At 46.1% G+C, this 22,396-nt stretch overlaps 1 protein-coding gene across 1 annotated transcript in view; it reads left to right on the top strand.

Annotated features, from left to right (window-relative positions):
• NIBAN1 (niban apoptosis regulator 1) overlaps positions 1 to 22,396 on the top strand; it is a 135,672-nt gene that overhangs the window by 100,319 nt on the left and 12,957 nt on the right. The window contains exons 6-8 of the mRNA XM_034779778.1: positions 6,171 to 6,286; positions 21,081 to 21,185; positions 21,273 to 21,435. Of these exons, the coding sequence (XP_034635669.1) occupies positions 6,171 to 6,286; positions 21,081 to 21,185; positions 21,273 to 21,435 (384 nt within the window). The remainder of the gene's footprint in view (positions 1 to 6,170; positions 6,287 to 21,080; positions 21,186 to 21,272; positions 21,436 to 22,396) is intronic.

Raw genomic sequence — 22,396 nt, 5'->3', positions numbered from 1 at the left:
TAGTAGCCCCATCTAAATTGTATTTGCCTAGTTTATCGATAAGAATATCATGCGAGACTGTATCAAATGCCTTACTAAAGTCTAGGTATACCACATCCACAGCTTCTCCCTTATCCACAAGGCTCGTTATCCTATCAAAGAAAGCTATCAGATTGGTTTGACATGATTTGTTCTTCACAAATCCATGCTGGCTGTTCCCTATCACCTTACCACCTTCCAAGTGTTTGCAGATGATTTCCTTAATTACTTGCTCCATTATCTTCCCTGGCACAGAAGTTAAACTAACTGGTCTGTAGTTTCCTGAGTTGTTTTTATTTCCCTTTTTATAGATGGGCACTAAATTTGCCCTTTTCCAGTCTTCTGGAATCTCTCCTGTCTCCCATGATTTTCCAAAGATAATAGCTAGAGGCTCAGATACCTCCTCTATTAGCTCCTTGAGTATTCTAGGATGCATTTCATCAGGCCCTGGTGACTTGCAGGCATCTAACTTTTCTAAGTGATTTTTAACTTGTTCTTTTTTTATTTTATCTGCTAAACCTACCCCCTTCCCATTAGCATTCACTATGTTAGACATTCCTTCAGACTTCTCGGTGAAGACCGAAACAAAGAAGTCATTAAGCATCTCTGCCATTTCCAAGTTTCCTGTTACTGTTTCTCCCTCTTCACTAAGCAGTGGGCCTACCCTGTCTTTGGTCTTCCTCTTGCTTCTAATATATTGATAAAAAGTCTTCTTGTTTCCCTTTATTCCCGTAGCTAGTTTGAGCTCATTTGGTGCCTTTGCCTTTCTAATCTTGCCCCTGCATTCCTGTGTTGTTTGCCTATATTCAGCCTTTGTAATCTGTCCTAGTTTCCATTTTTTATATGACTCCTTTTTATTTTTTAGATCATGCAAGATCTCGTGGTTAAGCCAAGGTGGTCTTCTGCCACATTTTCTATCTTTCCTAACCAGCGGAATAGCTTGCTTTTGGGCCCTTAATAGTGTCCCTTTGAAAAACTGCCAACTCTCCTCAGTTGTTTTTCCCCTCAGTCTTGATTCCCATGGGACCTTACCTATTAGCTCTCTGAGCTTACCAAAATCTGCCTTCCTGAAATCCATTGTCTCTATTTTGCTGTTCTCCCTTCTACCCTTCCTTAGAATTGCAAACTCTATGATTTCATGATCACTTTCACCCAGGCTGCCTTCTACTTTCAAATTCTCAACGAGTTCCTCCCTATTTGTTAAAATCAAGTCTAGAACAGCTTCCCCCCTAGTAGCTTTTTCAACCTTCTGAAATAAAAAGTTGTCTGCAATGCAGTCCAAGAATTTGTTGGATAGTCTGTGCCCCGCTGTGTTATTTTCTCAACATATTTCCGGATAGTTGAAGTCCCCCATCACCACCAAATCTTGGGCTTTGGATGATTTTGTTAGTTGCTTAAAAAAAGCCTCATCCACCTCTTCCACCTGGTTAGGTGGCCTGTAGTAGACTCCTAGCATGATATCTCCCTTGTTTTTTACCCCTTTTAGCCTAACCCAGAGACTCTCAACACTTACGTCTCCTATGTCCATCTCTACCTCAGTCCAAGTGTGTACATTTTTAATATATAAGGCAACACCTCCTCCCTTTTTCCCCTGTCTATCCTTCCTGAGCAAGCTGTACCCATCCACACCAACATTCCAATCATGTGTATTATCCCACCAAGTTTCAGTGATGCCAACAATGTCATAGTTGTATTTATTTGTTAGCACTTCCAGTTCTTCCTGCTTATTCCCCATACTTCTCGCATTTGTATATAGGCATCTAAGATACTGGTTTGATCTTTCCTCCCAGTTTTGTCCTGACCCTCCTTTCTCTCTGCCAATATAGCCCACACTCCCTCTCGTTTCCGACCCATCTCCCCGGTCTCCATGTTCCCCACTTACCTGTGGGCTTTGCTCACCTGTCCCCGTCGAACCTAGTTTAAAGCCCTCCTTACTAGGTTAGCCAGTCTGTGTCCAAATAGGGTCTTTCCCCTCCTCGAAAAGTGAACGCCATCTCTGCCTAGCAGTCCTTCCTCGAATAGCATCCCGTGGTCTAGGAAGCCAAAGCCCTCCTGGCGACACCATCTTCGCAGCCAGGCATTCACCTCCATGATGCATCTGTCTCTGCCCGGGCCCCTACCTTTGACAGGAAGAATTGAAGAGAATACCACCTGTACTCCAAACTCCTTCACCCGTACTCCCAGAGCCCTGTAGTCACTCTTGATCCGCTCAGTGTCACACCGCGCAGTATCATTTGTGCCCACATGGATGAGTAGCATGGGGTAGTAGTCAGAGGGCTGGATAATCCTCGACAATGCCTCCGTAACGTCTTGGATACGGGCTCCGGGCAGGCAGCATACCTCCAGAGATGAAATGTCAGGGCGACAGATGGGCGCCTCCGTCCCCCTCAGCAGAGAGTCTCCGACCACCACTACCCTACGTTTCCTATTCGCAGTGGTGGCAGCAGACCTCCCAGCCTTAAGGGTACGAGGCTTCTCCTCCTTTACTGTTGAAAAGGTCTTTGCTCTTCCATAGTGGCTTTGATACAAGATCTCAAAGTATTATTGTTTATAATGCAGTAATGGCAAGATTCATGGTCCGGTTGTGCTAGGCACAGTGCACACATGACTGTATATTACTATAAGGGGATTGCCAACCCCAGATGATTCAGAGTTCATGTTTAGTTTAGATTGGCATCCAAAAACTTAGCTGTCTGTCTGAACCTCATTGTCTGTGTAGTGATCCGTGGCCGTCCCTCCCTGTCAGTCTCGGAAGGAGGCCATGCCCCCTCACAACAGTGTGCAAAACAGGGCTAGAAATAGCGTGAGAACAGTCTCGTCATAGCAGATCAGCACTTTCATTCTCCAACCTTGGATGAAAATGAGGAGAAGTAATGGGAAATGTTAACCAAATGTTTTCAACACTCAAAAATAATCCCATTCCAGTTCTGGGCAGTCTTCTCCAAACTGGTTAGGTTATTCCCATGATTAAGATGCACCAACAGGGGAAAAGAGCTTTCTCTCCTGGAATGGCCTCAACCCAGAGATACACTTCAGGGTCTATAAGGACCTTTGCTGAGAATCTACTGATTTTGGGGACCCTTTGTGTGTCATAGCTTAACTCTGGTTTCATTTTTAAAAAATCCTTAGGTTGTCTCTATTTCTCTTTTTCCAAGCTCATTTGTATGAGCTATGTGGTCTACCATTGGTGCATGTGCAGAGCCCCCACTAATCCATAGAAGTTTCCTACACAGATGAAAAGCAGCATACAGACAAGACTCATGTATTCATTTCCTGGCCTTCCTCATAAAACTCATTTATAAATATTGTCTTAAAAAAAAAACATGAGCAAAACTAATTTCAGTGGAATAAACATTCTTCCCCTTCCTCTTATTCACGTCTCTTGTCCCCCACCCCTATGTGCACATTAGGATTAGAACTATTTATGCTGAAAGTATCCTGTCTTGAAAAGCGGGAACTAAGTAATGCAGCTTCATAATCTCCTCAAGATGGTAATCCTCACAGAAGTGGTACTTATCCATTGAGAAGGCCACAGCTCTTCTGGTTCTCAAAGAATCTTGGCAAAGTGCTGTCTTAGGCCCAGACCCCTATCCAAGCACACAGCTCAAGCAGTTGGACTTACTATGGGATTTCTCCAGGGCTAGAGAAGGTGTAATGTTTCCCATAGGTCCTGGAGAAAATACATCCACTAAATGGCTGCTACTCCAGTGAGAGAGCTGCACTATTTGTATCTCCCATGTGAAGGGAACAGCCAATGGGCCTAAGTAACTGATGTATTTGTAACCCTCTGCCCCTCTGAGTTGGCAGCAACAAGAGCCGGGTTCAGTATCTAGGGGTTCCGTTTCAATAACGCAATGCAAAACCGGCTCAAGCCCCCAGCCAGTGACCTGGGACAATTACATACCACCCCCCCCGCGTGCCTCTAAGAGGCAATACTTTTCCTCTCGCAAGCACGGAGTCTGAGTGTAGCAAAAGCCTTTTAATAAAGGAGGGAAACAATGCGGCATTATGTTGGGGAAACACCACAAACAGGTTTCATAACACAAACCATGAGCAAAAAACTCACCTCCAAGTAAGTTTGGCAGTGTCCTTTTCCCCTTAGGGTTTTAAGTCCAATTACCCCAAAGTCCAACAACCCCAAAGTTTCTGTCCCTGGTCAGTGCCGCTCCAGAGTTCAAAAGTTTATCTGCAGAGTTTTACACACACACCCCCAGCCTGGGCGGAAATGGGGGGGGGGCACACGGGATGCTAAGGGGCACCTTACGTGGTCTGAGGCTGACTGCTCCACCTTTCCGTGGAGTTCTGCTGCAGCCTTTACCACGAATGGCTTCACTCTACCAGCTGTGCTGCGCCACGCTGCTCCACTTCGCTCCTCCAGCCGTCCCCGCAAACTGCTCAGCTCTGCCAGCCGCTCCACTCCACCAGCCGTCCCATGAACTGCTCCAGCTGCCCCTGCAAATGGCTCAGCTCCGCTCTGCGCCGCTCGCGGTTCCATGGGCCGCTCCAACCGTCCCACAAACTGCTCGGCTCTGCCAGCTGCTTAGCAATATATCTTCAGGCTCCCCCACTGGTTAACACAGCACTCAGTGATCTCAGCTCAGCAATTTTAGCAATTGCAGCTTGTAGTAGGGGAGCCCCAGTGCTGGTGCACCATTGGCCCAAAGTGAATTCAGTTCAGCAACTTCTAGCTAGACTCCTAATGGAAGCAAACTTAGCTCTGCTATTCAACAGTGGAGAGAGGGGGTAGTGCAATTGGTGTTCCAGGCCCTCAAAAGGGGCCCATACCATCAGCTACACATACCTGTCCCCAACCTCTCAATTCACGGGGTTTTGTAACCCATGCCCCTTGTCTAGCAAGTGCTACTTAATTACTGGTGACTCCCTCTGTCATACAACAGTTTCACTGGCCTTGATTCACAGAATCAGGGTAACAACACTTTATTCTTCCTGCCCCAATAACAGAGAAACTGGGGATCCCACACCAGCCAAAGTAACCACTTTCAGTTGTTGTTGTCCCAGGCTAGGTGGGTGGGTGTGCCTGTGCAAACAAGATCAGCCTCTGAAGTTCTTTTCCACCCTTGCCATAATTCACCACCAGATGTCAGGGTAGAGCTTATCCTGACTCTGCTTACATATTCATGACCGAACAGTCCATTGCAGCTATCTTGAAAGTGGTTTGTGGGATTGGACAGAGAGCAGAGAAAATAGCATGTGATGTAACTTGCACTCCGTGACTGATCATCTACAGTTTACAAAGAGCAAATACTCCAAACCAGTGGTTCTCAACCTTGTCCATACCACAGCCCCCTTTTGTGCACTAGAACCTCCCCAGGACTCCTTCTCATGTAGCAACAGATGGAGGCTAGTGTGGCCATGAACTGCAGGTCTAAGCAATAGTGGCAATGGATAGTTACCTGACAGGATACGTCTGTATAAAGTGTTCAGCAAATAATCTTGAATAATAGACTAGTCCTATAAAAATAGTCTTTGCAGGTAAAACATGAAAAAAGGAGATCTCCTTTCTTCGTTATGATACATATAGAAAAAATTATCTTTACAAACTCCTAACTACTCTGCCTAGGATAAAAGGTATGTTAAAGTTAGCACGTGTTAGCTAGTATAATGAAGAGTGTAATGTAAGCAGGCAAGAGCTAATATGTGCCAACACACTTAAAAAGTCTAGTGTAGACAAGGCATACTGCTCTCAAAACATGTTAAGATGGTTGTTAGTCTTAATACGCATGAATAGCTTGTGTACACTAGACTTTTTAAGTGTGTTAGCATACAAGAGCTAATATGTGCTAACATTACACTCTTCATTATGCTAGCTAACACATGCTAACTTTAACATGCCTTTTATCCTAGGCAGAGTAGTTAGGAGTTTGTCAAGATCATTTTTTCTATATGTGTCATAACGAAGAAATGGGCAAATTAAATAATTAAGGACTAGACTTTTTAAGTGTGTTAACATGCAAGAGCCAACATCACACCTCTAAATTCTAGTCTAGACAAGGCCTGAAAGGAGATTGTGCCAAAGCATTCAGAAATTAGAGCTTGAGTAGAAGTATATAAAATAGAATCAGAAAAGATCTTTAAAAACACTCAGCACTCGTTTACCAGTCAATTAACTTTGTTATTTCTTTTTTCTTTAGATTTTCTCAAGCAGACCACGTTTGACGCGCAGGCATTTTTAGAAGCTGTCCAGTTCTTCCGTCAGGAGAAAGGCCACTATGGGTCTTGGGAAATGATAACTGGCAATGAAATTCAGGTACAATAGAATCTCCCTTTCTTTGTCCATGATGGCTTTTGAGGATGGAGGAGGTAGTGAGAAAATGAAAGTTGTTTGAAGGAAACCTTGAGTAAAAAAAAAAATCTTATATTTATATCTGTAAACAGACACAAAGCATGTACACCGAATTTATTCAATGTTCTATGCAGTGAATTTCCACTGCAAGTGAAAATACTTTGCAGTGTAGTTACAAAATGAGAGCCCAATCCTGCTATTGCTAGTCAATGAGCCCAATCCTGCAAAGACTTATGCTGGTGTTTTAACTTCATGCACTGTGAGCAATCCCACAGGACAACTTGCTGTGCATATAGTTAAGCACCTGTGTAAGTCTTTGCAAGATCTGGGGAACATAGTGCTTACTGTTGTGAGAAGTTTCACTGAAGTCAGTGGGATTAAGTAGTAAACAACCTACTCATTGGCTATGTCTACACTTACAGTGGCTGATGTACACTGTACATCACCCTAGCACAGGTGTAAATACCTGTGTAGATAGTGAGGCACTGCTTTGGCAAGTAAAGACATCAAGTCAGACCCCTACACTGCTCTCTACAGCTGTATATACACCCTACTCAGCTCTTTACTTGCCCAAGCTGTGCATCTCACATATGCACTGCTATTTTTAGAAGTGTAGGATCTTGCTGCTGGAACCTTTCCCCTTCAGCAGCAGAGCCTTTCCTTGCTTCAGGGAATTGTTGGAGCCTTTCCCTGCTGCCTCCTTCCTGCCAGAGCCTTTCACTGCTGTGTGTAGCTACACATCGCAGTGTGGACGCAGCCTGCTTTTCACTGCTGTATGTAGCTAGGTGAACTCTACATGCTGCCACCAGTGTAACAAGGCCTGTAACAAGTGTTTGTAGGATTGGACTCTACAATGTTTCTGTCCCTTCCCATTGCAATGATTTTGCAGGTAAAATACCTTCTTTTCCCTGTTGGTGCTGACTACGTTAAGAACTGCACTAGTTTCCAATTGCTTTCTGTCTAGTGCCTCCAGATCCCACTGCAGAGGTTCATGCTGTCACACAATATATTTTATGGTGCTGAAATTTTTTAAATGTGCTATCTAGATTGCAGGAAATGAAAAATTATCTGGCTAATTAAAAATTCCCCAGGGAGATGCCTACTAGGAGGTTTTCAGTTGCTATTGCTCAGTGAAACTTGAATTGCACCTGTTTCTTTCCATACCGTAGGGTGGGTGTTTTCAAAATGGGTGATTTACCATGAGAGGGAGCATTTTGCAAGCTGGTAACAACTTCTCCAGTTGGGCCATTAGGAGGTGTTTGAAAAGAGGCTTAGATATAGAATATAAAAAACAGTGCAACAGTAGAGTGAAGTACCACAGTAGCCAATAGTAACACTTAGGCTTGGAAGTATTAGTTTTTTATCGTAAATGTCAATTTCACTGTACACTGAAAAAATATTTCCAGCAATAAGAATCAAAATTTACAGATAGGCAAGGTAAGAAACATACTGCTTGAAAACCTAGAGTTTGATTTAAGGATATTTACTTTGTTTATTCTGATGTGTGATGTTGACAATTTGTGCTCTAACAGTTATATAGCTTCAGCTTTTTGAATCTCAACATGTACTCATTAAATAATTATTGTCCAAATCCCACCTCCATAGTTTCCCACAATTGTGAAAAATTAAATAGATAAGAAAATGCTGAAAAATAATTGTCAAAAAATTAAAAAAACAAACTCTGCCAAGCCTAGTAATACTGTAATCATAAAAAAATTGTTGTGAAATATATACAATTAAAATTTTAATTTTGAAATGAGGATAAGAAAAAACATTTTACTCATTTATGCAACTTAAATCTGTTGAGCAATAAAGGATATTTGCGGGAAAACAAGCTTATGTTTACAGCCTTAATGAGCTACTCTCACCCTCCACATCTTCCCCAGCTCTCCACCTATCATCCTAAACCTCTGTTTTGGTTCTGAGCATAGCGCCAGCTCCCACTGGGCTTGCCATAGCCCTAGCTCAGTAAAACTACTGCTGGGCCAAATCCTGATATCCTTTACTCAGGAAAAGATGCCATTGTCAACAGTGGCAGTAAATATGGACTGCAGGGTTTGACTGGTTCCAAAACTTTCTATAGGCCTTTGTATCTCATTGTCTGCAATTTTATATTAAAAATGCTTTAATGTAAAATCCAGGGAGTAGAGAGAGCACCTGTATTTCCAAATTATAGTGACAAATGGCTAGCCTAAGAATCAAAAGCCTAAAATAAATTTTAGGTCTACTACTTGGTGCCAGCCACCCCTCTCCATGGCAAAGTATGCACAGAAGAGCAAGGGTTGGAACAAGCCCTGAAAACAGCAAAAGTAGGGAGCATCAGTTTAGAAACATGGTGAGCTTCCCAGGAGCCTGCAGAAGCTCTGCCACAAGAACCTAGTGCATCTTGGGTATTGCAAGTTCCAGGGAAGAGATGAAGGTGAGGATCTGCCACTTTACACATTGTGTTCCCCTCTGGGCAGAAATTCACATGGAAGACATCATTGTCGTCCCCTTTACGAAATGTGCACTGGATGTGGGATCGGAACCTAGGGCTCAGGTTTAGCAAAGGGACGCAATAACACCACTGCCATTCTACTGGTGGGGAGGGGAGCCTAGAGAACAGCACAGAGGAGCAGGCCCACCTCCAGGATGCATAAGGTTGGTGTCAGATTTCCGCAAGACTCCTTAGCCTCTGGGGCTTGAAAACCTTTTTCTTGTCCCACTGCAATGCTCCAACCCCCAAGGAGAGAATGGAACACCAGCTACCTGAAATCTTGGAGAATCTCTTTAGTATGCTTTTCCTCTCCTTCAGGAAGGAACTTTTAGTCTTGGGTGGATAAACTAGTAGATGCCGCAGTTACTGTGACAAATGGTGAAACAGAGCATTGCATAGCAATAACCACAGTGGAACAAGCCAATGCGCTGCCTCATATAGCACTTAAAATGGATGGCTAAATTTAGGTTCCTAAGTCCATACTTGGACATCTAAAATAAATGGCTTAGAACACTGGTGTGAGTTGCATAACTCCAATGAGTTTACTGGCATTATTCCAGATATATTTCAGTATAACTAAGAGAATCTACCCCCTGATTACTGGTACTTTTCCCCCCTAGAAATGCTGAGTGGTCAACAGCTCTCATTGGCTTTAACGCTAGCTGCTGGGTGTTCATCACCCTTGAAAATCATGCCACTTATAGGGAAATGTAGGGGTCCATTGAGGAATTTGTGATTCAGGGTTTTGTCCTCACTAACCAGAATAATTCTGATAGGCTGCCGTGGAAGTTGTAGAAACAGGATGAAAATATATAAGTAGGGCTTAAATTCTTAGAGTATTTCTTGGAGACCCCATGCTCACCCCCCCACCCCAACATCCTATAAAAACTCCAGGGGGGTTGAAAATATTTACTGGAGCTCTTTTCCAGACAACACCCCAAATTTAAGCTCTGTGTATAACCATTATCTACTCATGCTTTGGTGTCAGGAGTCAAGGTTCCCTGATATCAACTAATAGGAAATCCCTTAGCACCAAGGAACCCCCATTCTGCCCACCAAAGGGTTAAGAGGATAGTATTCTCTGACAGGTTTGAAAAGTTTGTTTTGAGTCATGAAACCGTTACAATGTTAGTTTTGTTATCTTTTTCTACTCATAACCTATATATCTTCATCAAGAGAACCTTCATCAGAGGACTTCAGAATAGTTACATCATCATCTTCTTAGGCTAGGTCTACACTGCCCACCTGAATCGGCGGGTAGAAATCGACCTCTCGGGGATCGATTTATCGCGTCCTGTTGGGACGCGACAATCGATCCCCAAATCGGCGCTCTTACTCCACCAGCGGAGGTGGGAGTAAGCGCCGCCGACAGAAAGCCGCAGAAGTCGATTTTGCCGCCGTCCTCACAGCGGGGTAAGTCGGCTGCGATAGGTCGAATTCAGCTACGCTATTCACGTAGCTGAATTTGCGTATCTTAAATCGACTCCTCCCTGTAGTGTAGATGTACCCTTAGTAATGAATACTAGGAGTACTGTATAGTGAGTTCTCAAAGTAAGTGCTTTGACAAAGTATAATAATTGTTTTAGGCAAATATCCAAGCTAAGTGAATGGTTTGGAACAATCAGACTACAAGTTTGTTGCTATTTAAAAAAACAAAAAACTGCAGAATGCTAGTTAATACATTCGTTGACATCCTGATTACTTGTTATGACACACAATATTGCCAGTATTGATCGAAGCTGTCCTTAACTTTCCTGTTCTGCTTAGGTATTGCAAAACATATACATAGGCTTGGAAGAAATAGATTTTTATCAGTAAATGTTATGTGACAAAGTCAGGCCAGACAGCTGCAGGAGGGTCTGGGAAAACAGGTATGTTAGCCCTAAAATGCTAAAGGCCCTTTTTCCTATAAGCTGGGAAGGGGTTACTTCAGGTCAGTTAGTGACACCTGAGTCCAAAGGCTGCCTGAAACCTGTTAAAATCTCTCTCCTGGTGAGAACGGGGGGAGAGAGAAACTGCTCCAAAGCTGGAGGTAGCAGGGAGATAGATTTCTCCAGTGTAAGACTGTGCTCCTCCCCATAGGGGGGGGCATCCTGTAGCAAGGTCAAGCACTCACCACTGTGGCACCTCCTGCTGGTCATCTTGGGAATTAGCTCTCCAGCATACAGAGTGCCTCCTACTGGCCAGTGTATGGCCTGGCGCTGGTGCCCCCCATGTCCCTCCTGGATCCCAGTACCCCTTTACCCTGGGATTCTGTCCCCCAGCAGTCCCCACACTCTGCATCTCCCCTCCCAGAGAAACCCCAACCCCCTATCCCCACCTTGCCTCAGTGGCTACTGCCAGTCATCATCTAGCCCCCTTTCCCTGGGGCAGACTGCAGTCAATAATGGCCACTCATCATTGGCAAAGGGACAGGACCTGCTGCCTTTGCCTTTCCCGGGGCTGCCCCTCTGCAGCCCCAGTAACTTTGTAGGCCTTAACCAAGGCATCAGCCTGGGGAGTTGCCAGGCTGGAGCTCCCCAGCTCTTTTACCCTTCCCCTGCACTGCTCAGCCTCAGGTACCCTTGCTCCTTCAGGCAGCTAGACCCTTCTCTCTCCAAAGAGAGACTCTACCTTTTACCCCAGAGTCCTTCTTATACTGGCCCATCCGGGCCCTGATTGGCTGCCTCAAATCTGCCCATGATTGGATCCCCCGGGGCAGCCCTTTCCCAAGGCTGTTTTAACCTCTTCAGGGTCAGAGCGGGGTGACTGCTCTGCTACACACCCAAAATCCAGTGCCTGTTTAGGGGAAGGACTGATAACCTGGGGCCAGCGACAGGACAGCACCTGCCCCAGTGAGAGGGTCAGGGAAAGGTATTCCCCTTTTGTTTTGGTGTGTTATAGACTTTTTCCCTTTGTTTGGCAGAGGAGTACTCCTCAGGTCTGTCCTGAGACCTACCGGGAAGGCTCTGAGAAACAAACCCCGAAGAGGGAAGACAGACATGTTCCAGAATTGGGGGCTGATTTACCCCAGGCCCTGTCCCTGCCAGAGGAGGGAGTGCTAAGTCTGGCGAGGCAGAAGGGGAGCCTTGCCACAATTTATAAATATTGATTTCTCTGTATGTGCACAAACTGACAAAAAAATACTGCCATCGATGATCATCAAAATTTACAGATAGGCAAAGTAAGAAAAATGCTGTTTGAGAGCTTACTAGAGTTTGAATTAAGGATATTTACTGTGTTTTGACATGATGTTGACAATTTGTGTTTTAAAAGTTATAAAACTTTAACTTTTTAATCACAGCATTTTCTGTCATTAAATAATTGTCTGACCCTCCTCCCATAATTAGCTGCAACTGTGAAAATTTAAGTAGATTAAAAATTAAAAATGCTTAAACAGACCCATAATTTTATACAGCTGTGAAAATTTAAATCAATAAAAGTCTATACAGATGCTTAAAAATAAACATCAGTATCTGTTGAATTTTTTTTTAAAAAAAGATCAATTCTACCAAGCCTATAATATACAGTAAGACAAATACTCAACATCTCCCACTGACATATGAAATACTCTTGTGCACCCTTAAAATTCCCTGGTTACGTTTTTGTTTTGTTGCTTACATCATTTTATAACGATACATGGGATTGTTGACAAAACATTAAAGCATGACAAATACAAAAGGTAAAGGAATACTTTGTGGGGTACTGGGTTGAGGACTGTGGCAGTATAAGTTTGAGATGATGTGGGTCTACATATTAGACCTGATTCACCAGTGTGCTAGTCTGGTTTTACACTAGTGTAACTTCAATGATACATCAATGTAAAGTGGAGTCATACAGTGGTGAATTAAGCTCACTGTTTTTATAAAAGTTAAATCAATGAGTTGTCTTTGAGTGATTGCTCATATCGATTCCAATTAAGTGTGCGCACGCTGCATGCACAGTTGTTGGAAAGTTTTTCCCCTAGCAGCACCCGTCAGGTCAGCTGTGGAGCCCCCTGGAGTGGTGCCTCCATAGTGCTCTATATATGACCCCGCTGACCCGGCACCTCCTCAGTTCCTTCTTACCGCCAGTAATGGTCATTGGAACTGTGGCATCTTGCTCAGCAAGCTCTCCATGTTTCCCTAGCTTCTATCTACTTTAGTGTTTGTCTTCCTTAGTTACTTTAGTTAGTTATTAGTTAGTGTTGTATTAATAGTTCGCTGTTGGGAGTGGGGGGTTCCCCTCCAACCCAACTGCACTCTCCCTGGGCACTCAGGGCATGCCTAAGTCCCAGGGGTTCAAACCCTGCAAATCCTGCAACAAGCCTATGCCAACAGGCGTCCCCCACAACATTTGCTTAAAGTGTCTGGGGGAAACGCATCAGGCAGATAAGTGCAGGATTTGCAAAGGGTTTCACCCAAGAACGAAAAAGGAGCGGGATTTTAGACTGAAGCAGCTCCTTATGGAGGTGGTACTTCGACCACAACCGGCAACGGCGTGGCAGGACCCAGCACCGTGCATAGTGCCCTGGCATCGGTCACGGAGACAGCACTGTGGAAGGACTGTGGACGAGACGTGCAGCACCGCCGCTCTCCGGTGTGGAAACAGTCGGAGACGACTCTGCACCAGTCCCATACCCCGGGTTAGAAGCGGCACCGGAAACAAGGGAGAGATGGTTCCCCGACTTCAGGACCCACCTCCTCAGAACCAGCCAATGGGGCACATCCCAGGGAGGAGCACCCAGTGCCAAAAACTTCAGAGCAGGCACTGTCAACTTCGGTTCTGCAAGGGGGACTGTTGAGTCCGGTGCAATTGGACTCACCATGTCAGGTGGTGGAGGAGGTACAACTGTCTTCCACCCCAGACACATTTGAGGCTGTGAGAGACCTCACAGACATGATGGCACCATGGTCCCCGGCCCTTCGTGCCAAGCCTCTGATGCCACAGCGTGCAGCACCGTCCCGCGGAAAACCTGCAATGCTCTGCCTGTCGGCGCGATACCGCTCGGAGTCCCGGCGCCAATCAGACTCGTGGCACCGGTCACAATCACAGCACTGATTGCACTCACGGCACCGGTCCAGTCCCGCCAGCGCTCCTGTTTGCGGCGATGATCGCTGTCGTGCAACAGGTCCCGGCACAGTCCGTCTCAGCACCATTCCGTGTCATCGCACACACCCCACTTGTGGTGCTGTTCCCCAGCCTCGCGGCACCGCTCCCCAGCCCAACAGCACTCGGCACCACCCTGGCCCTCGCACTCTAGGTCCCCCATCTTTGGGCTCAGAGACGGGGTCTAAATATTTGGAGCAGGCCCCATGCAAGTTGGCCCTGGGCAGACCAGACATAGGTGTGGCACCCTGGCTGGCACAGTGGCAGGGGCCAATGCAGTGGGCATTTTGGACCCCTTGGGCATACCACCAGGCCCAGGTCACCCAGTCCAGGGGTTCCCATTCGATGGTGTCCAAGGCGGCGGCCAGTCGTCCCACCCTGAGCGATGTGGAGAAGTTACCAGTCCTACCACCTCCTCTGGAATCCACCCCTGTTCCTGAGCCTGACTTTGGGGTGGCTGACCCTGGATTAGAGACAGGACAAGAGGTACCAGAAGACCAGTAAGGTCAGGAGGAGCCAGTTCCCCCTCTGGCCTCCTCATCTTCCTCCCCGGACGAGGCTGTGGTGGGCACCTCCACCTCCAGGCCTCCCCCTATAGCTAGCCGGGCCCACCAGGAACTCCTACGCAGGGTGGCACGAAATATGAACCTGCAGGCCGAGGAGGTGGTAGAGTCTGTGGACCCTATGGTGGATATCCTGGCACTGAAGGGACCATCTAGGGTGGCTCTATCACTCTTCAGAACTATACAGGCCAATGCAAAGACCATTTATCAGACTCCAGACTCCAGACTCCATGCCGCCAAGGCGGTGGAAGGGAAATATTTCATCCCCACTAAAGGGTCTGAATATCTCTTCATACACCCACAGCCCTGTTCCTTAGTGGTGGCTGTAGTGAATGAGAAGGAGAGGCAGGGACAGCAAGCCCCAGCACCTAAGTCCAAGGTTGCCAAGCGCCTGGATTTATTCGGACACAAAGTATACTGCACAGGGGGCTTACAACTCAGGATTGCCAATCAGCAGGCAATCCTGAGGAGATAGAACTTCAACTCCTGGAACGCAATGCTGAAGTTTAAGGAATTGATACCAGCAGATTCCAAAGAGGAGTTTGGGGCTATTATCAAGAAGGGCAAGGCAGTGGCACGGACCCCACTGGATGCTGCGGACTTGGCAGTACACACCTTGTCCTCAGGAATCGCCATGAGGTGTAGCTCATGGCTGCAGGCCTCGGAGCTTCCGCCTGATGTTCAACAAACTATGCAGGACCTGCCTTTCGATGGGTCTGTTTGCTGAACAGATGGACTCCAGGCTGCATAGCCTAAAGGATTCCAGGGCTACAATGAAATCTTTGGGTATGCACACCCTGGCAACCCAAAAAAAGCTCTTTAAGCCCCAACCGCAGCAACTGTGGTCATATCCTCCTTGGCCAAGGCAGGATCCCTACAGACGCAGGGGCAGAAATGGCTGGCGCAAGCCCTCCCATCTTCTGTTTGGGCTGGGCCAGGGTCCGACTAAACGTTCGTCAGGTTCAAAGCAGTCATTTTGAAGGTGCGCACCAGGACTGAGCACCTGTCTCAACACCAGATCCTTCCCCATGTTTTCTGAACCGTCTATCCCACTTCTATCGTGCTTGGTCCCAAATAACATCGGACCATGCTGGGTTTTTCACATGGGAGGAGTAGGCTATTCTCTCCAATTCTGCTCTTTCCCTCTCTCCCACCCCCCTTCCCTATCCCTCTTCAGGGACCCTTCTCACAAGCAGCTCCTTATCAGGAGGTGCAGTCACTCCTCACCATAGGAGCGGTGGAGGAGGTTCCTCAGGAGCTAAGGGGCAAGGGATTCTATTCCTGTTATTTCCTAATCCCCAAAGCAAAGGGGGGGTCTCCGACCCATTCTAGACCTGTGAGGACTCAACAAATTCATGGTGAAGTTGAAGTTCTGTATGGTCTCCCTGAGCACGATTATCCCTTCCCTGGATCCAGGAGACTGGTACGCCGCCCTCGACATGAAAGACTTGTACTTTCACATAGCCATTTGCCCCACACACAGGCGATTTCTAAGGTTTGTGGTCGACCCACAAACACTGTCAGTTCATGGTCCTCCCATTTGGTCTGTTGACAGCCCCCTGAGTTTTCACCAAGTACATGTCAGTCGTAGCAGCCTTCCTTCGCAAGAGACAGGTGCAGGTACAGCCCGACCTTGACGACTGGCTGCTCAGGGGGTGCACCAGGGAGCAGGTGGAATCTCAGGTCCGGTTCGTCAGATCCGCTCTCAGAGACTGGGCCTCCTCCTCAATGTGAACAAGTCAACCTTGTCTCCGACCCAGAGAATAGAGTTCATTGGAGCAGTGCTGGACTCGGTGCAGGCAAGAGCGTTTTTGTCAGAGACACGATTCCAAGCCATGTTGAACATCATTCAAGACCTCAGGCGATTCCTGACCACTACTGCAAGGGTTTACCTATATCTCCTTGGCCACATGGCAGCCTGCACTTATGTGGTCTGTCATGCCAGGCTGAGGCTCAGACCCCTACAGGTGTGGCTTGCGTTGGCCTATCGCCCAGGACGCAGCAACCTGGTCTTAGTAGTAACGGTATCAGAGCACGTACTCGAGTTCCTCCAATGGTCTCTTGACCCTCTGATGGTGTGCAAGGGAGTCCCCTTCAACAGCCCCCAGCCCGCCTTGTCCCTGGTAATGGACACATCAGCTCTGGGTTGGGAGATCAACAAACGCAGGACTATGGTCTCAGGACGAGCTCTCCCTTCATATCAACATCAAGGAGCTCAGGGTGGTACGCCCAGCATGCCAAACTTTTTGGACCAGGTTGCAAGGCCAGTGCGTGGCAATGAGGACAGACAACACCACTGCCTTTTTTTACATCAACAAGCAAGGTGGAGCCCATTCCTCCCCCTGTGTCAAGAAGCCCTCAGGTTCTGGGAGTTCTGCATAGCCCACTCCATTCACCTGGAAGCATCCTATCTCCCAGGGGCTCAGAACGACCTGGCAGACCACCTCAGCAGATTGTTCTGCAATCATGAGTGGTCCGTCCGTCCAGACATCATACACTCTATCTTCCAAAGGTGGGGGTTTCCCCAGGTCAATCTGTTTGCACCCCGCAGCAACAGGACATGTCCAATGTTCTGCTCCTTCCAGAATCACAGCCCGAGCTCGGTCACAGACATGTTTCTGCTACCCTGGGGAGACTGCCTGTTGTACACCTTTCCCTCATTCCCTCTTGTACACGAGGTCTGCAGGGACAGAGCAGAGGTAATCCTGGTGGCCCCGGTGTGGCCTCGACAACACTGGTACACCACACTCCTGGAATTGTCAGTGGACACCCTGATTGCATTGCCACTCCACCCCAACCTGATCACTCAGGACCACGGTCACCTGCTCCACCCAAACCTCAAGTCCCTCCATCTCACAGCTTGGAAGCTTCATGGTTAAATCTCATGGAACTTCTGTGCTCGGAACCTGTATGGGAGGTCCTACTTGGCAGCAGGAAACCATCCACCAGGGCCACTTATCTATCTAAGTGGAAAAGGTTCGTTTGCTGGTGTGCCCAGCGTCACACACTTCCACTCCAGGTGCCTATACCACTCATCCTAGAGTACCTCCTACACCTAAAACAACAAGACCTGGCAGCGCCATCCATCAAGGTTCACCTCACTGCTATCTCGGCTTTCCACCCAGGAGTATCTGGACGCTCTGTATTTGCCAACCCCATGGTGTGACATTTTCTCAAGGGCCTGGAACACCTCCATCCCCATATTAGACAGCTAGTCCCTGCATGGAACTTTAACTTGATCCTCTCCAAACTAATGGGACCCCCATTTGAACCGCTAGTGACTTGCTCCCTTCTCTATCTATCGTACAAGGTAGCTTTTCTGGTCGCCATTACCTCAGCAAGGTGGGTGTCTGAGTTAAAGGTCCTCACCTCTGACCCACCTTACACAGTTTTCCACAAGGATGAGGTGTAACTTAGGCCTCAATCAGCCTTTCTTCCTAAGGTTGTGTCAATTTTCATACGAGACAAGACATATACCTACCCATTTTCTATCCTAAGCCTCATGCCAGTAACCGCAAGCAGAGACTGCACTCTCTGGTTGTTAGGCGGGCGCTGACCTTCTACATCGAATGCACTAAGCCGTTCAGAAAGTTGAACCAGCTATTCATAGTGGTGGCTGACCGAATGAAAGGACTCCCGGTATCATCACAAAAAATATCTTCCTGGATCATGTCCTGCATCCGCACATGCTACGAGTTGGCCAAAATCCCAGCCCTGACATTTACGGCACACTCCACAAGGGTACAGGCTTCATCGACGGCATTCCTGGCCCAGGTCCCAATCCAAGAAATCTGCAGGGCAGCGACTTGGTCCTTGGTGCATACAGGAGCGGCACCAGGGTTTTTGCCGCCCTAGGCGGCAGCGCTCCTCCTCAGAGCATTCGGTGGCGGGGGTCCTTCTGCTCCACATCTTCAGGGCGCTTCGGTGGCGGGTCCCAGAGCAAGTGAAGGACCCGCCGCCGAAGCGCCCTGAAGACACAGAGCGGAAGGACCCCCACCGCCGAATTGCCGCTGGGGACGGCAAAATGCTGCCCCCCAAATCCTGCCGCCCTAGGCGACCGCCTAGGGTCATCTAGTGGAAGTGCCCTGGGTGCATATGTTCACCTCTCATTATCCCATCCTCCAGCATGCTAAAGATGATGCAGCTTTTGGCAGAGCAGTGCTCCAATGAGCGATTCCATAACTCCAACCCCACCACCTAGGTAAGGCTTGGGAGTCATCTAATTGGAATCGATATGAGCACTTGAAGAGAGAACGGTTATTCACCTTCTCATAACTATTGTTCTTTGAGACCTGTTGCTCATATCCATTCCAAACCCGCCTTCCCCTCTGTTGGAGTAACCGTCAAGAAGGAACTGAGGAGGTGCCGTGTCGGCAGGGTCATATATAGTGCACTATGGAGGTGCCACTCCGGGGGCGCCACAGCCGACCCGATGGGTGCTGCTAGGGGAAAAACTTTCCGACAACTGTGCATGCGGCGCACAGACACCTAACTGGAATGGATATGAGCAACACATCTCGAAGAACAACTGTTACGAGAAGGTGAGTAACCATTCTTTTTGTTGGGGCCCCTAAAGTATACCTTTCATTAAAGGAATATGAATCCAATCTAACGTTTCTTAAAAAGGTAACTTTTACATACACTGAACAATGCGAATTTGAAGGTATTTGGTCACTATGAAGATTGTTACTGCCTATTATTTGATCATGACATCCCAGCTTTTGTGTGCATTAATGAAACCTTTCTGGATGACCTTGCAGGACCTTTTCTTAGATCAGTTATTTCCTGATATGTACTTGGTTCAGCATAGTTGAATCTGACTTTGATATTTAAATTGTAAGATACTTGTGGCAGCAAACAACATGTTTTCATATGTATCTGTAAACCATCTAGCACATGTTTGGTAAATAACAAAATTCCCAGACAAAGACTTTATGAAGATAGAGTTAAGAATGAGAAGAACAGATCAATAACTTAAAAGTTAAAATCCTTAGAAGAACATTGTAGTTGTGGGGGCTGGAAAGGGAAATCTTTGAATTTCTGGTTCTAAGTTAAAGCACAACATGGAAATTTGCAGTACTGCTATTCCATCATATTGTTGCCTCTTTTTGACCTGAGCCATTAGTCAAGGTTTGGGGCCCTGGGATGTTTCAGCTGGAAGTAGAAATTTGTGATAGGTATTTCTTTGGTGCAGATTTGTTTATTTACAAAGAATGTACAAAGTCCTGTCTTTCTGAACGCAGGAGGAACCAAGAACAAAAGGAACAGTTTCTTAGCTTACTGCCCTGAAGCCTCTTTATCTAATACCAGACCCAAAACCTCTCTCTAGCTTTTTCCAGGGTCACACTGTGCTCACAGGCTTCTGCTTGGCTTACCTTGCCTCTTTGCTTCTCCCTCTTTCTCTGTTCTTGTCTGTGACCTCAGTATCTCTGTGGTCTCTCACACTCCCACACACACCTAGCCAAAGCAATACTCAGCCCAAAAGCTCCCAGGCAGGGTCACACACACCTTTTTCTCTTAGGAAGGGCTTATGTTTAAAGTTATGTTGATTGAAGATTGAGTTCGCACCTATCAACCTCAATGGGATTATAACCTATCCCATAGCAAGGTTTCACCTAGCTCATAATGGTATTAATTATCATCATGACCTTAAATGTGTGAGTTCTTCCTCCATAAAATCCAATTTTGGAGCGACTGCTATTCTCTCAAGGCTCAGCCTGGAGTTACTATTTTTTTATGGGCTATGCTGTGAGTCACTGGAAAAATAAATCAGTATTGATGGTGTAAGCACTGGGGTAGCATTAACTCATTCCAAGATTAGACTGAGTTTGTGAACTCTGTTTCCATTTACATCCTGCTCACATACCAGTTCTTCCTCCATTTTGACTTGCTGAGATAATGCTCACCAAAAACAGTCCTTGGATTCCCCACATTGGTATATTTATATCTTCTTTTGTTGGGCCCAGCATCCCTTAGAAACACTTTTTAGTAGGGCTATCCAGCCTTAGGTGCACCCTTCAGCCAGTAATTCTGTAGAATAGGCTCTCCACCGTGGTGACCCCTGCAGGACAGCTAGCAGTGGCCGAGAATGCAGACAGCTTGGGGCAATGGCAGCATGAGATCCAAGGCTTCCCTCTGAACCTTTATCAAAATGCACCACTTTCATCTTGTAAATATTTTAGTCCAGGTCTTCAGCTGATGTAAATCACAGTAGCTCCAGTGACTTTCCCCAGCAGAGGATCCAGCCTTTTATCTTTAAAACCATGTAGTAAGTTTTAGGAAAGAAAATCGTGATCTGTAGTGTTTTAATAGATCCATGGCCCACATATTCACATTTCTTGTCTCTTACTACGGTCGATAGCAAATGCGTCAGAGGAAAGCATAAAGGTCCTGTTTCTCTCCTCTTCCCCTGCCCTGCCCTCCTCCCCCAAGTGTAACTGAAGTGCCAAAAAATGGTCTTTCAATTTGAATGCAATCAATTAATCTTAACATTGTGAAAACTATATTTTGAGAAGATGTCTTGGCTACCTAGAATAGCAAAACAGTTATGTAATATTTGAGGCTACCCACATTTGAAAATGTAGCACAAGTGTAGTGTTCAGCAGAAGGGTGAGGACTGAAAATGTCATTCTGTTTTTTTTTAACCTTGTAGATCTTGAGCAACCTTGTGATGGAGGAGCTCCTGCCTAACCTTCAGACCATGCTCCTGCCTAAAATGAAAGGAAAGAGGAATGATAAGAAGAGGGTTTGGTTTGCGGTAAGTACTGTCCTTTGCACAACTCTTGTCTTGCATAGCAATTGTCCAATGCGCTAGTCCATGCATACTTCTATTTTTTGTTTTTAGATTGTAGAAGAAACATACAATCTGGTCCAGGAGCAGGTTTCAGAAGGATTAAACACCTTGAAGGAAGAATGTAAAGATCTTACAAAGAATCTAGAAGGAACCATTCGTTCAGACATGGATCAGATTTTGAACTCAAAGAACTATTTAGCTGGAAAAATTAAAGGTTAGTGGGGATAAAAAAAACAACCTCCTCTCCCCATGTCTCACTATTCTGGAGCTGTTCTTCAGAATTACCTATTGCCCTCACGTGCTTGAATTATCAAGTGCCCACTGGTTTGGGTGCCCGACTTGAGACTCTGATTTACAGAAAGTGCTGAGCACCTGTAGCTTCCACAGTCTTCAGTGGGAATTGTGAATGCTTAGCCCTTCTCAATATCAGAGGCCAGGTATTTCAAACTGGATTCCTGGAAGTGGAGGCAACCCAAATCACAGCCACTTTTGAAAATTTTGATTAGAATGGCTAATTCTGCTTTCAGTTTCACCTGTACAACATTATATGATGAAGATATAGGTTACACAAGCACAACCAAAAGCAGAATATGGCCTACACGCTCCACAGTGGAAGTTTTGATTAAGCGATAAATGTCTATAGTGCTGAAACATATTTAAAACAAATGGCTTATTGAGTAATTTAAAACTCGTATGATGTGAGCGATTATAGTTTTGTAATGAATATGTAAATTAACATAAAAAGTAGACAAAACATTAGCTTATTTTCTAGAAACCATAGATGACAAGAAATAGATGAAGATTTAGGCAATTATTTTCAAAAAGCTTGGAGCATTTCTCTTTAGGGAACTCTTTTGTGCAAAGGAGTGTAGATTGTTTTCCTTGATGTGTAAAGTTCCCTGTTTAATTAACATGTAGTACAGTGTACTTAGGTCACAATGACCATGCTATTTACAAACATCCCAGTGCTTGCCAATGCCTGCCTATATTTCTTCTTCTTCGCTCACAATGTATCCAATCCACTATAATTTGGCAGGAATGACTAGTAAAAAATATCTTTAAATTGTCATTTAAACTCCACAAACTCTTCCCTTCCTTACCCAAGTCATATTTGAGGAGGAGACGTGTCATAAATGGCTCTGTGAAAAGTATTCTGATAAAACTCATTCTACAGT

The sequence above is a fragment of the Trachemys scripta genome, chromosome 8 (genome assembly GCF_013100865.1).
Source record: "Trachemys scripta elegans isolate TJP31775 chromosome 8, CAS_Tse_1.0, whole genome shotgun sequence".
In the NCBI taxonomy this organism is placed as follows: Eukaryota; Metazoa; Chordata; order Testudines; family Emydidae; genus Trachemys; species Trachemys scripta.
This window is presented reverse-complemented; position numbering and strand designations above follow the sequence as displayed.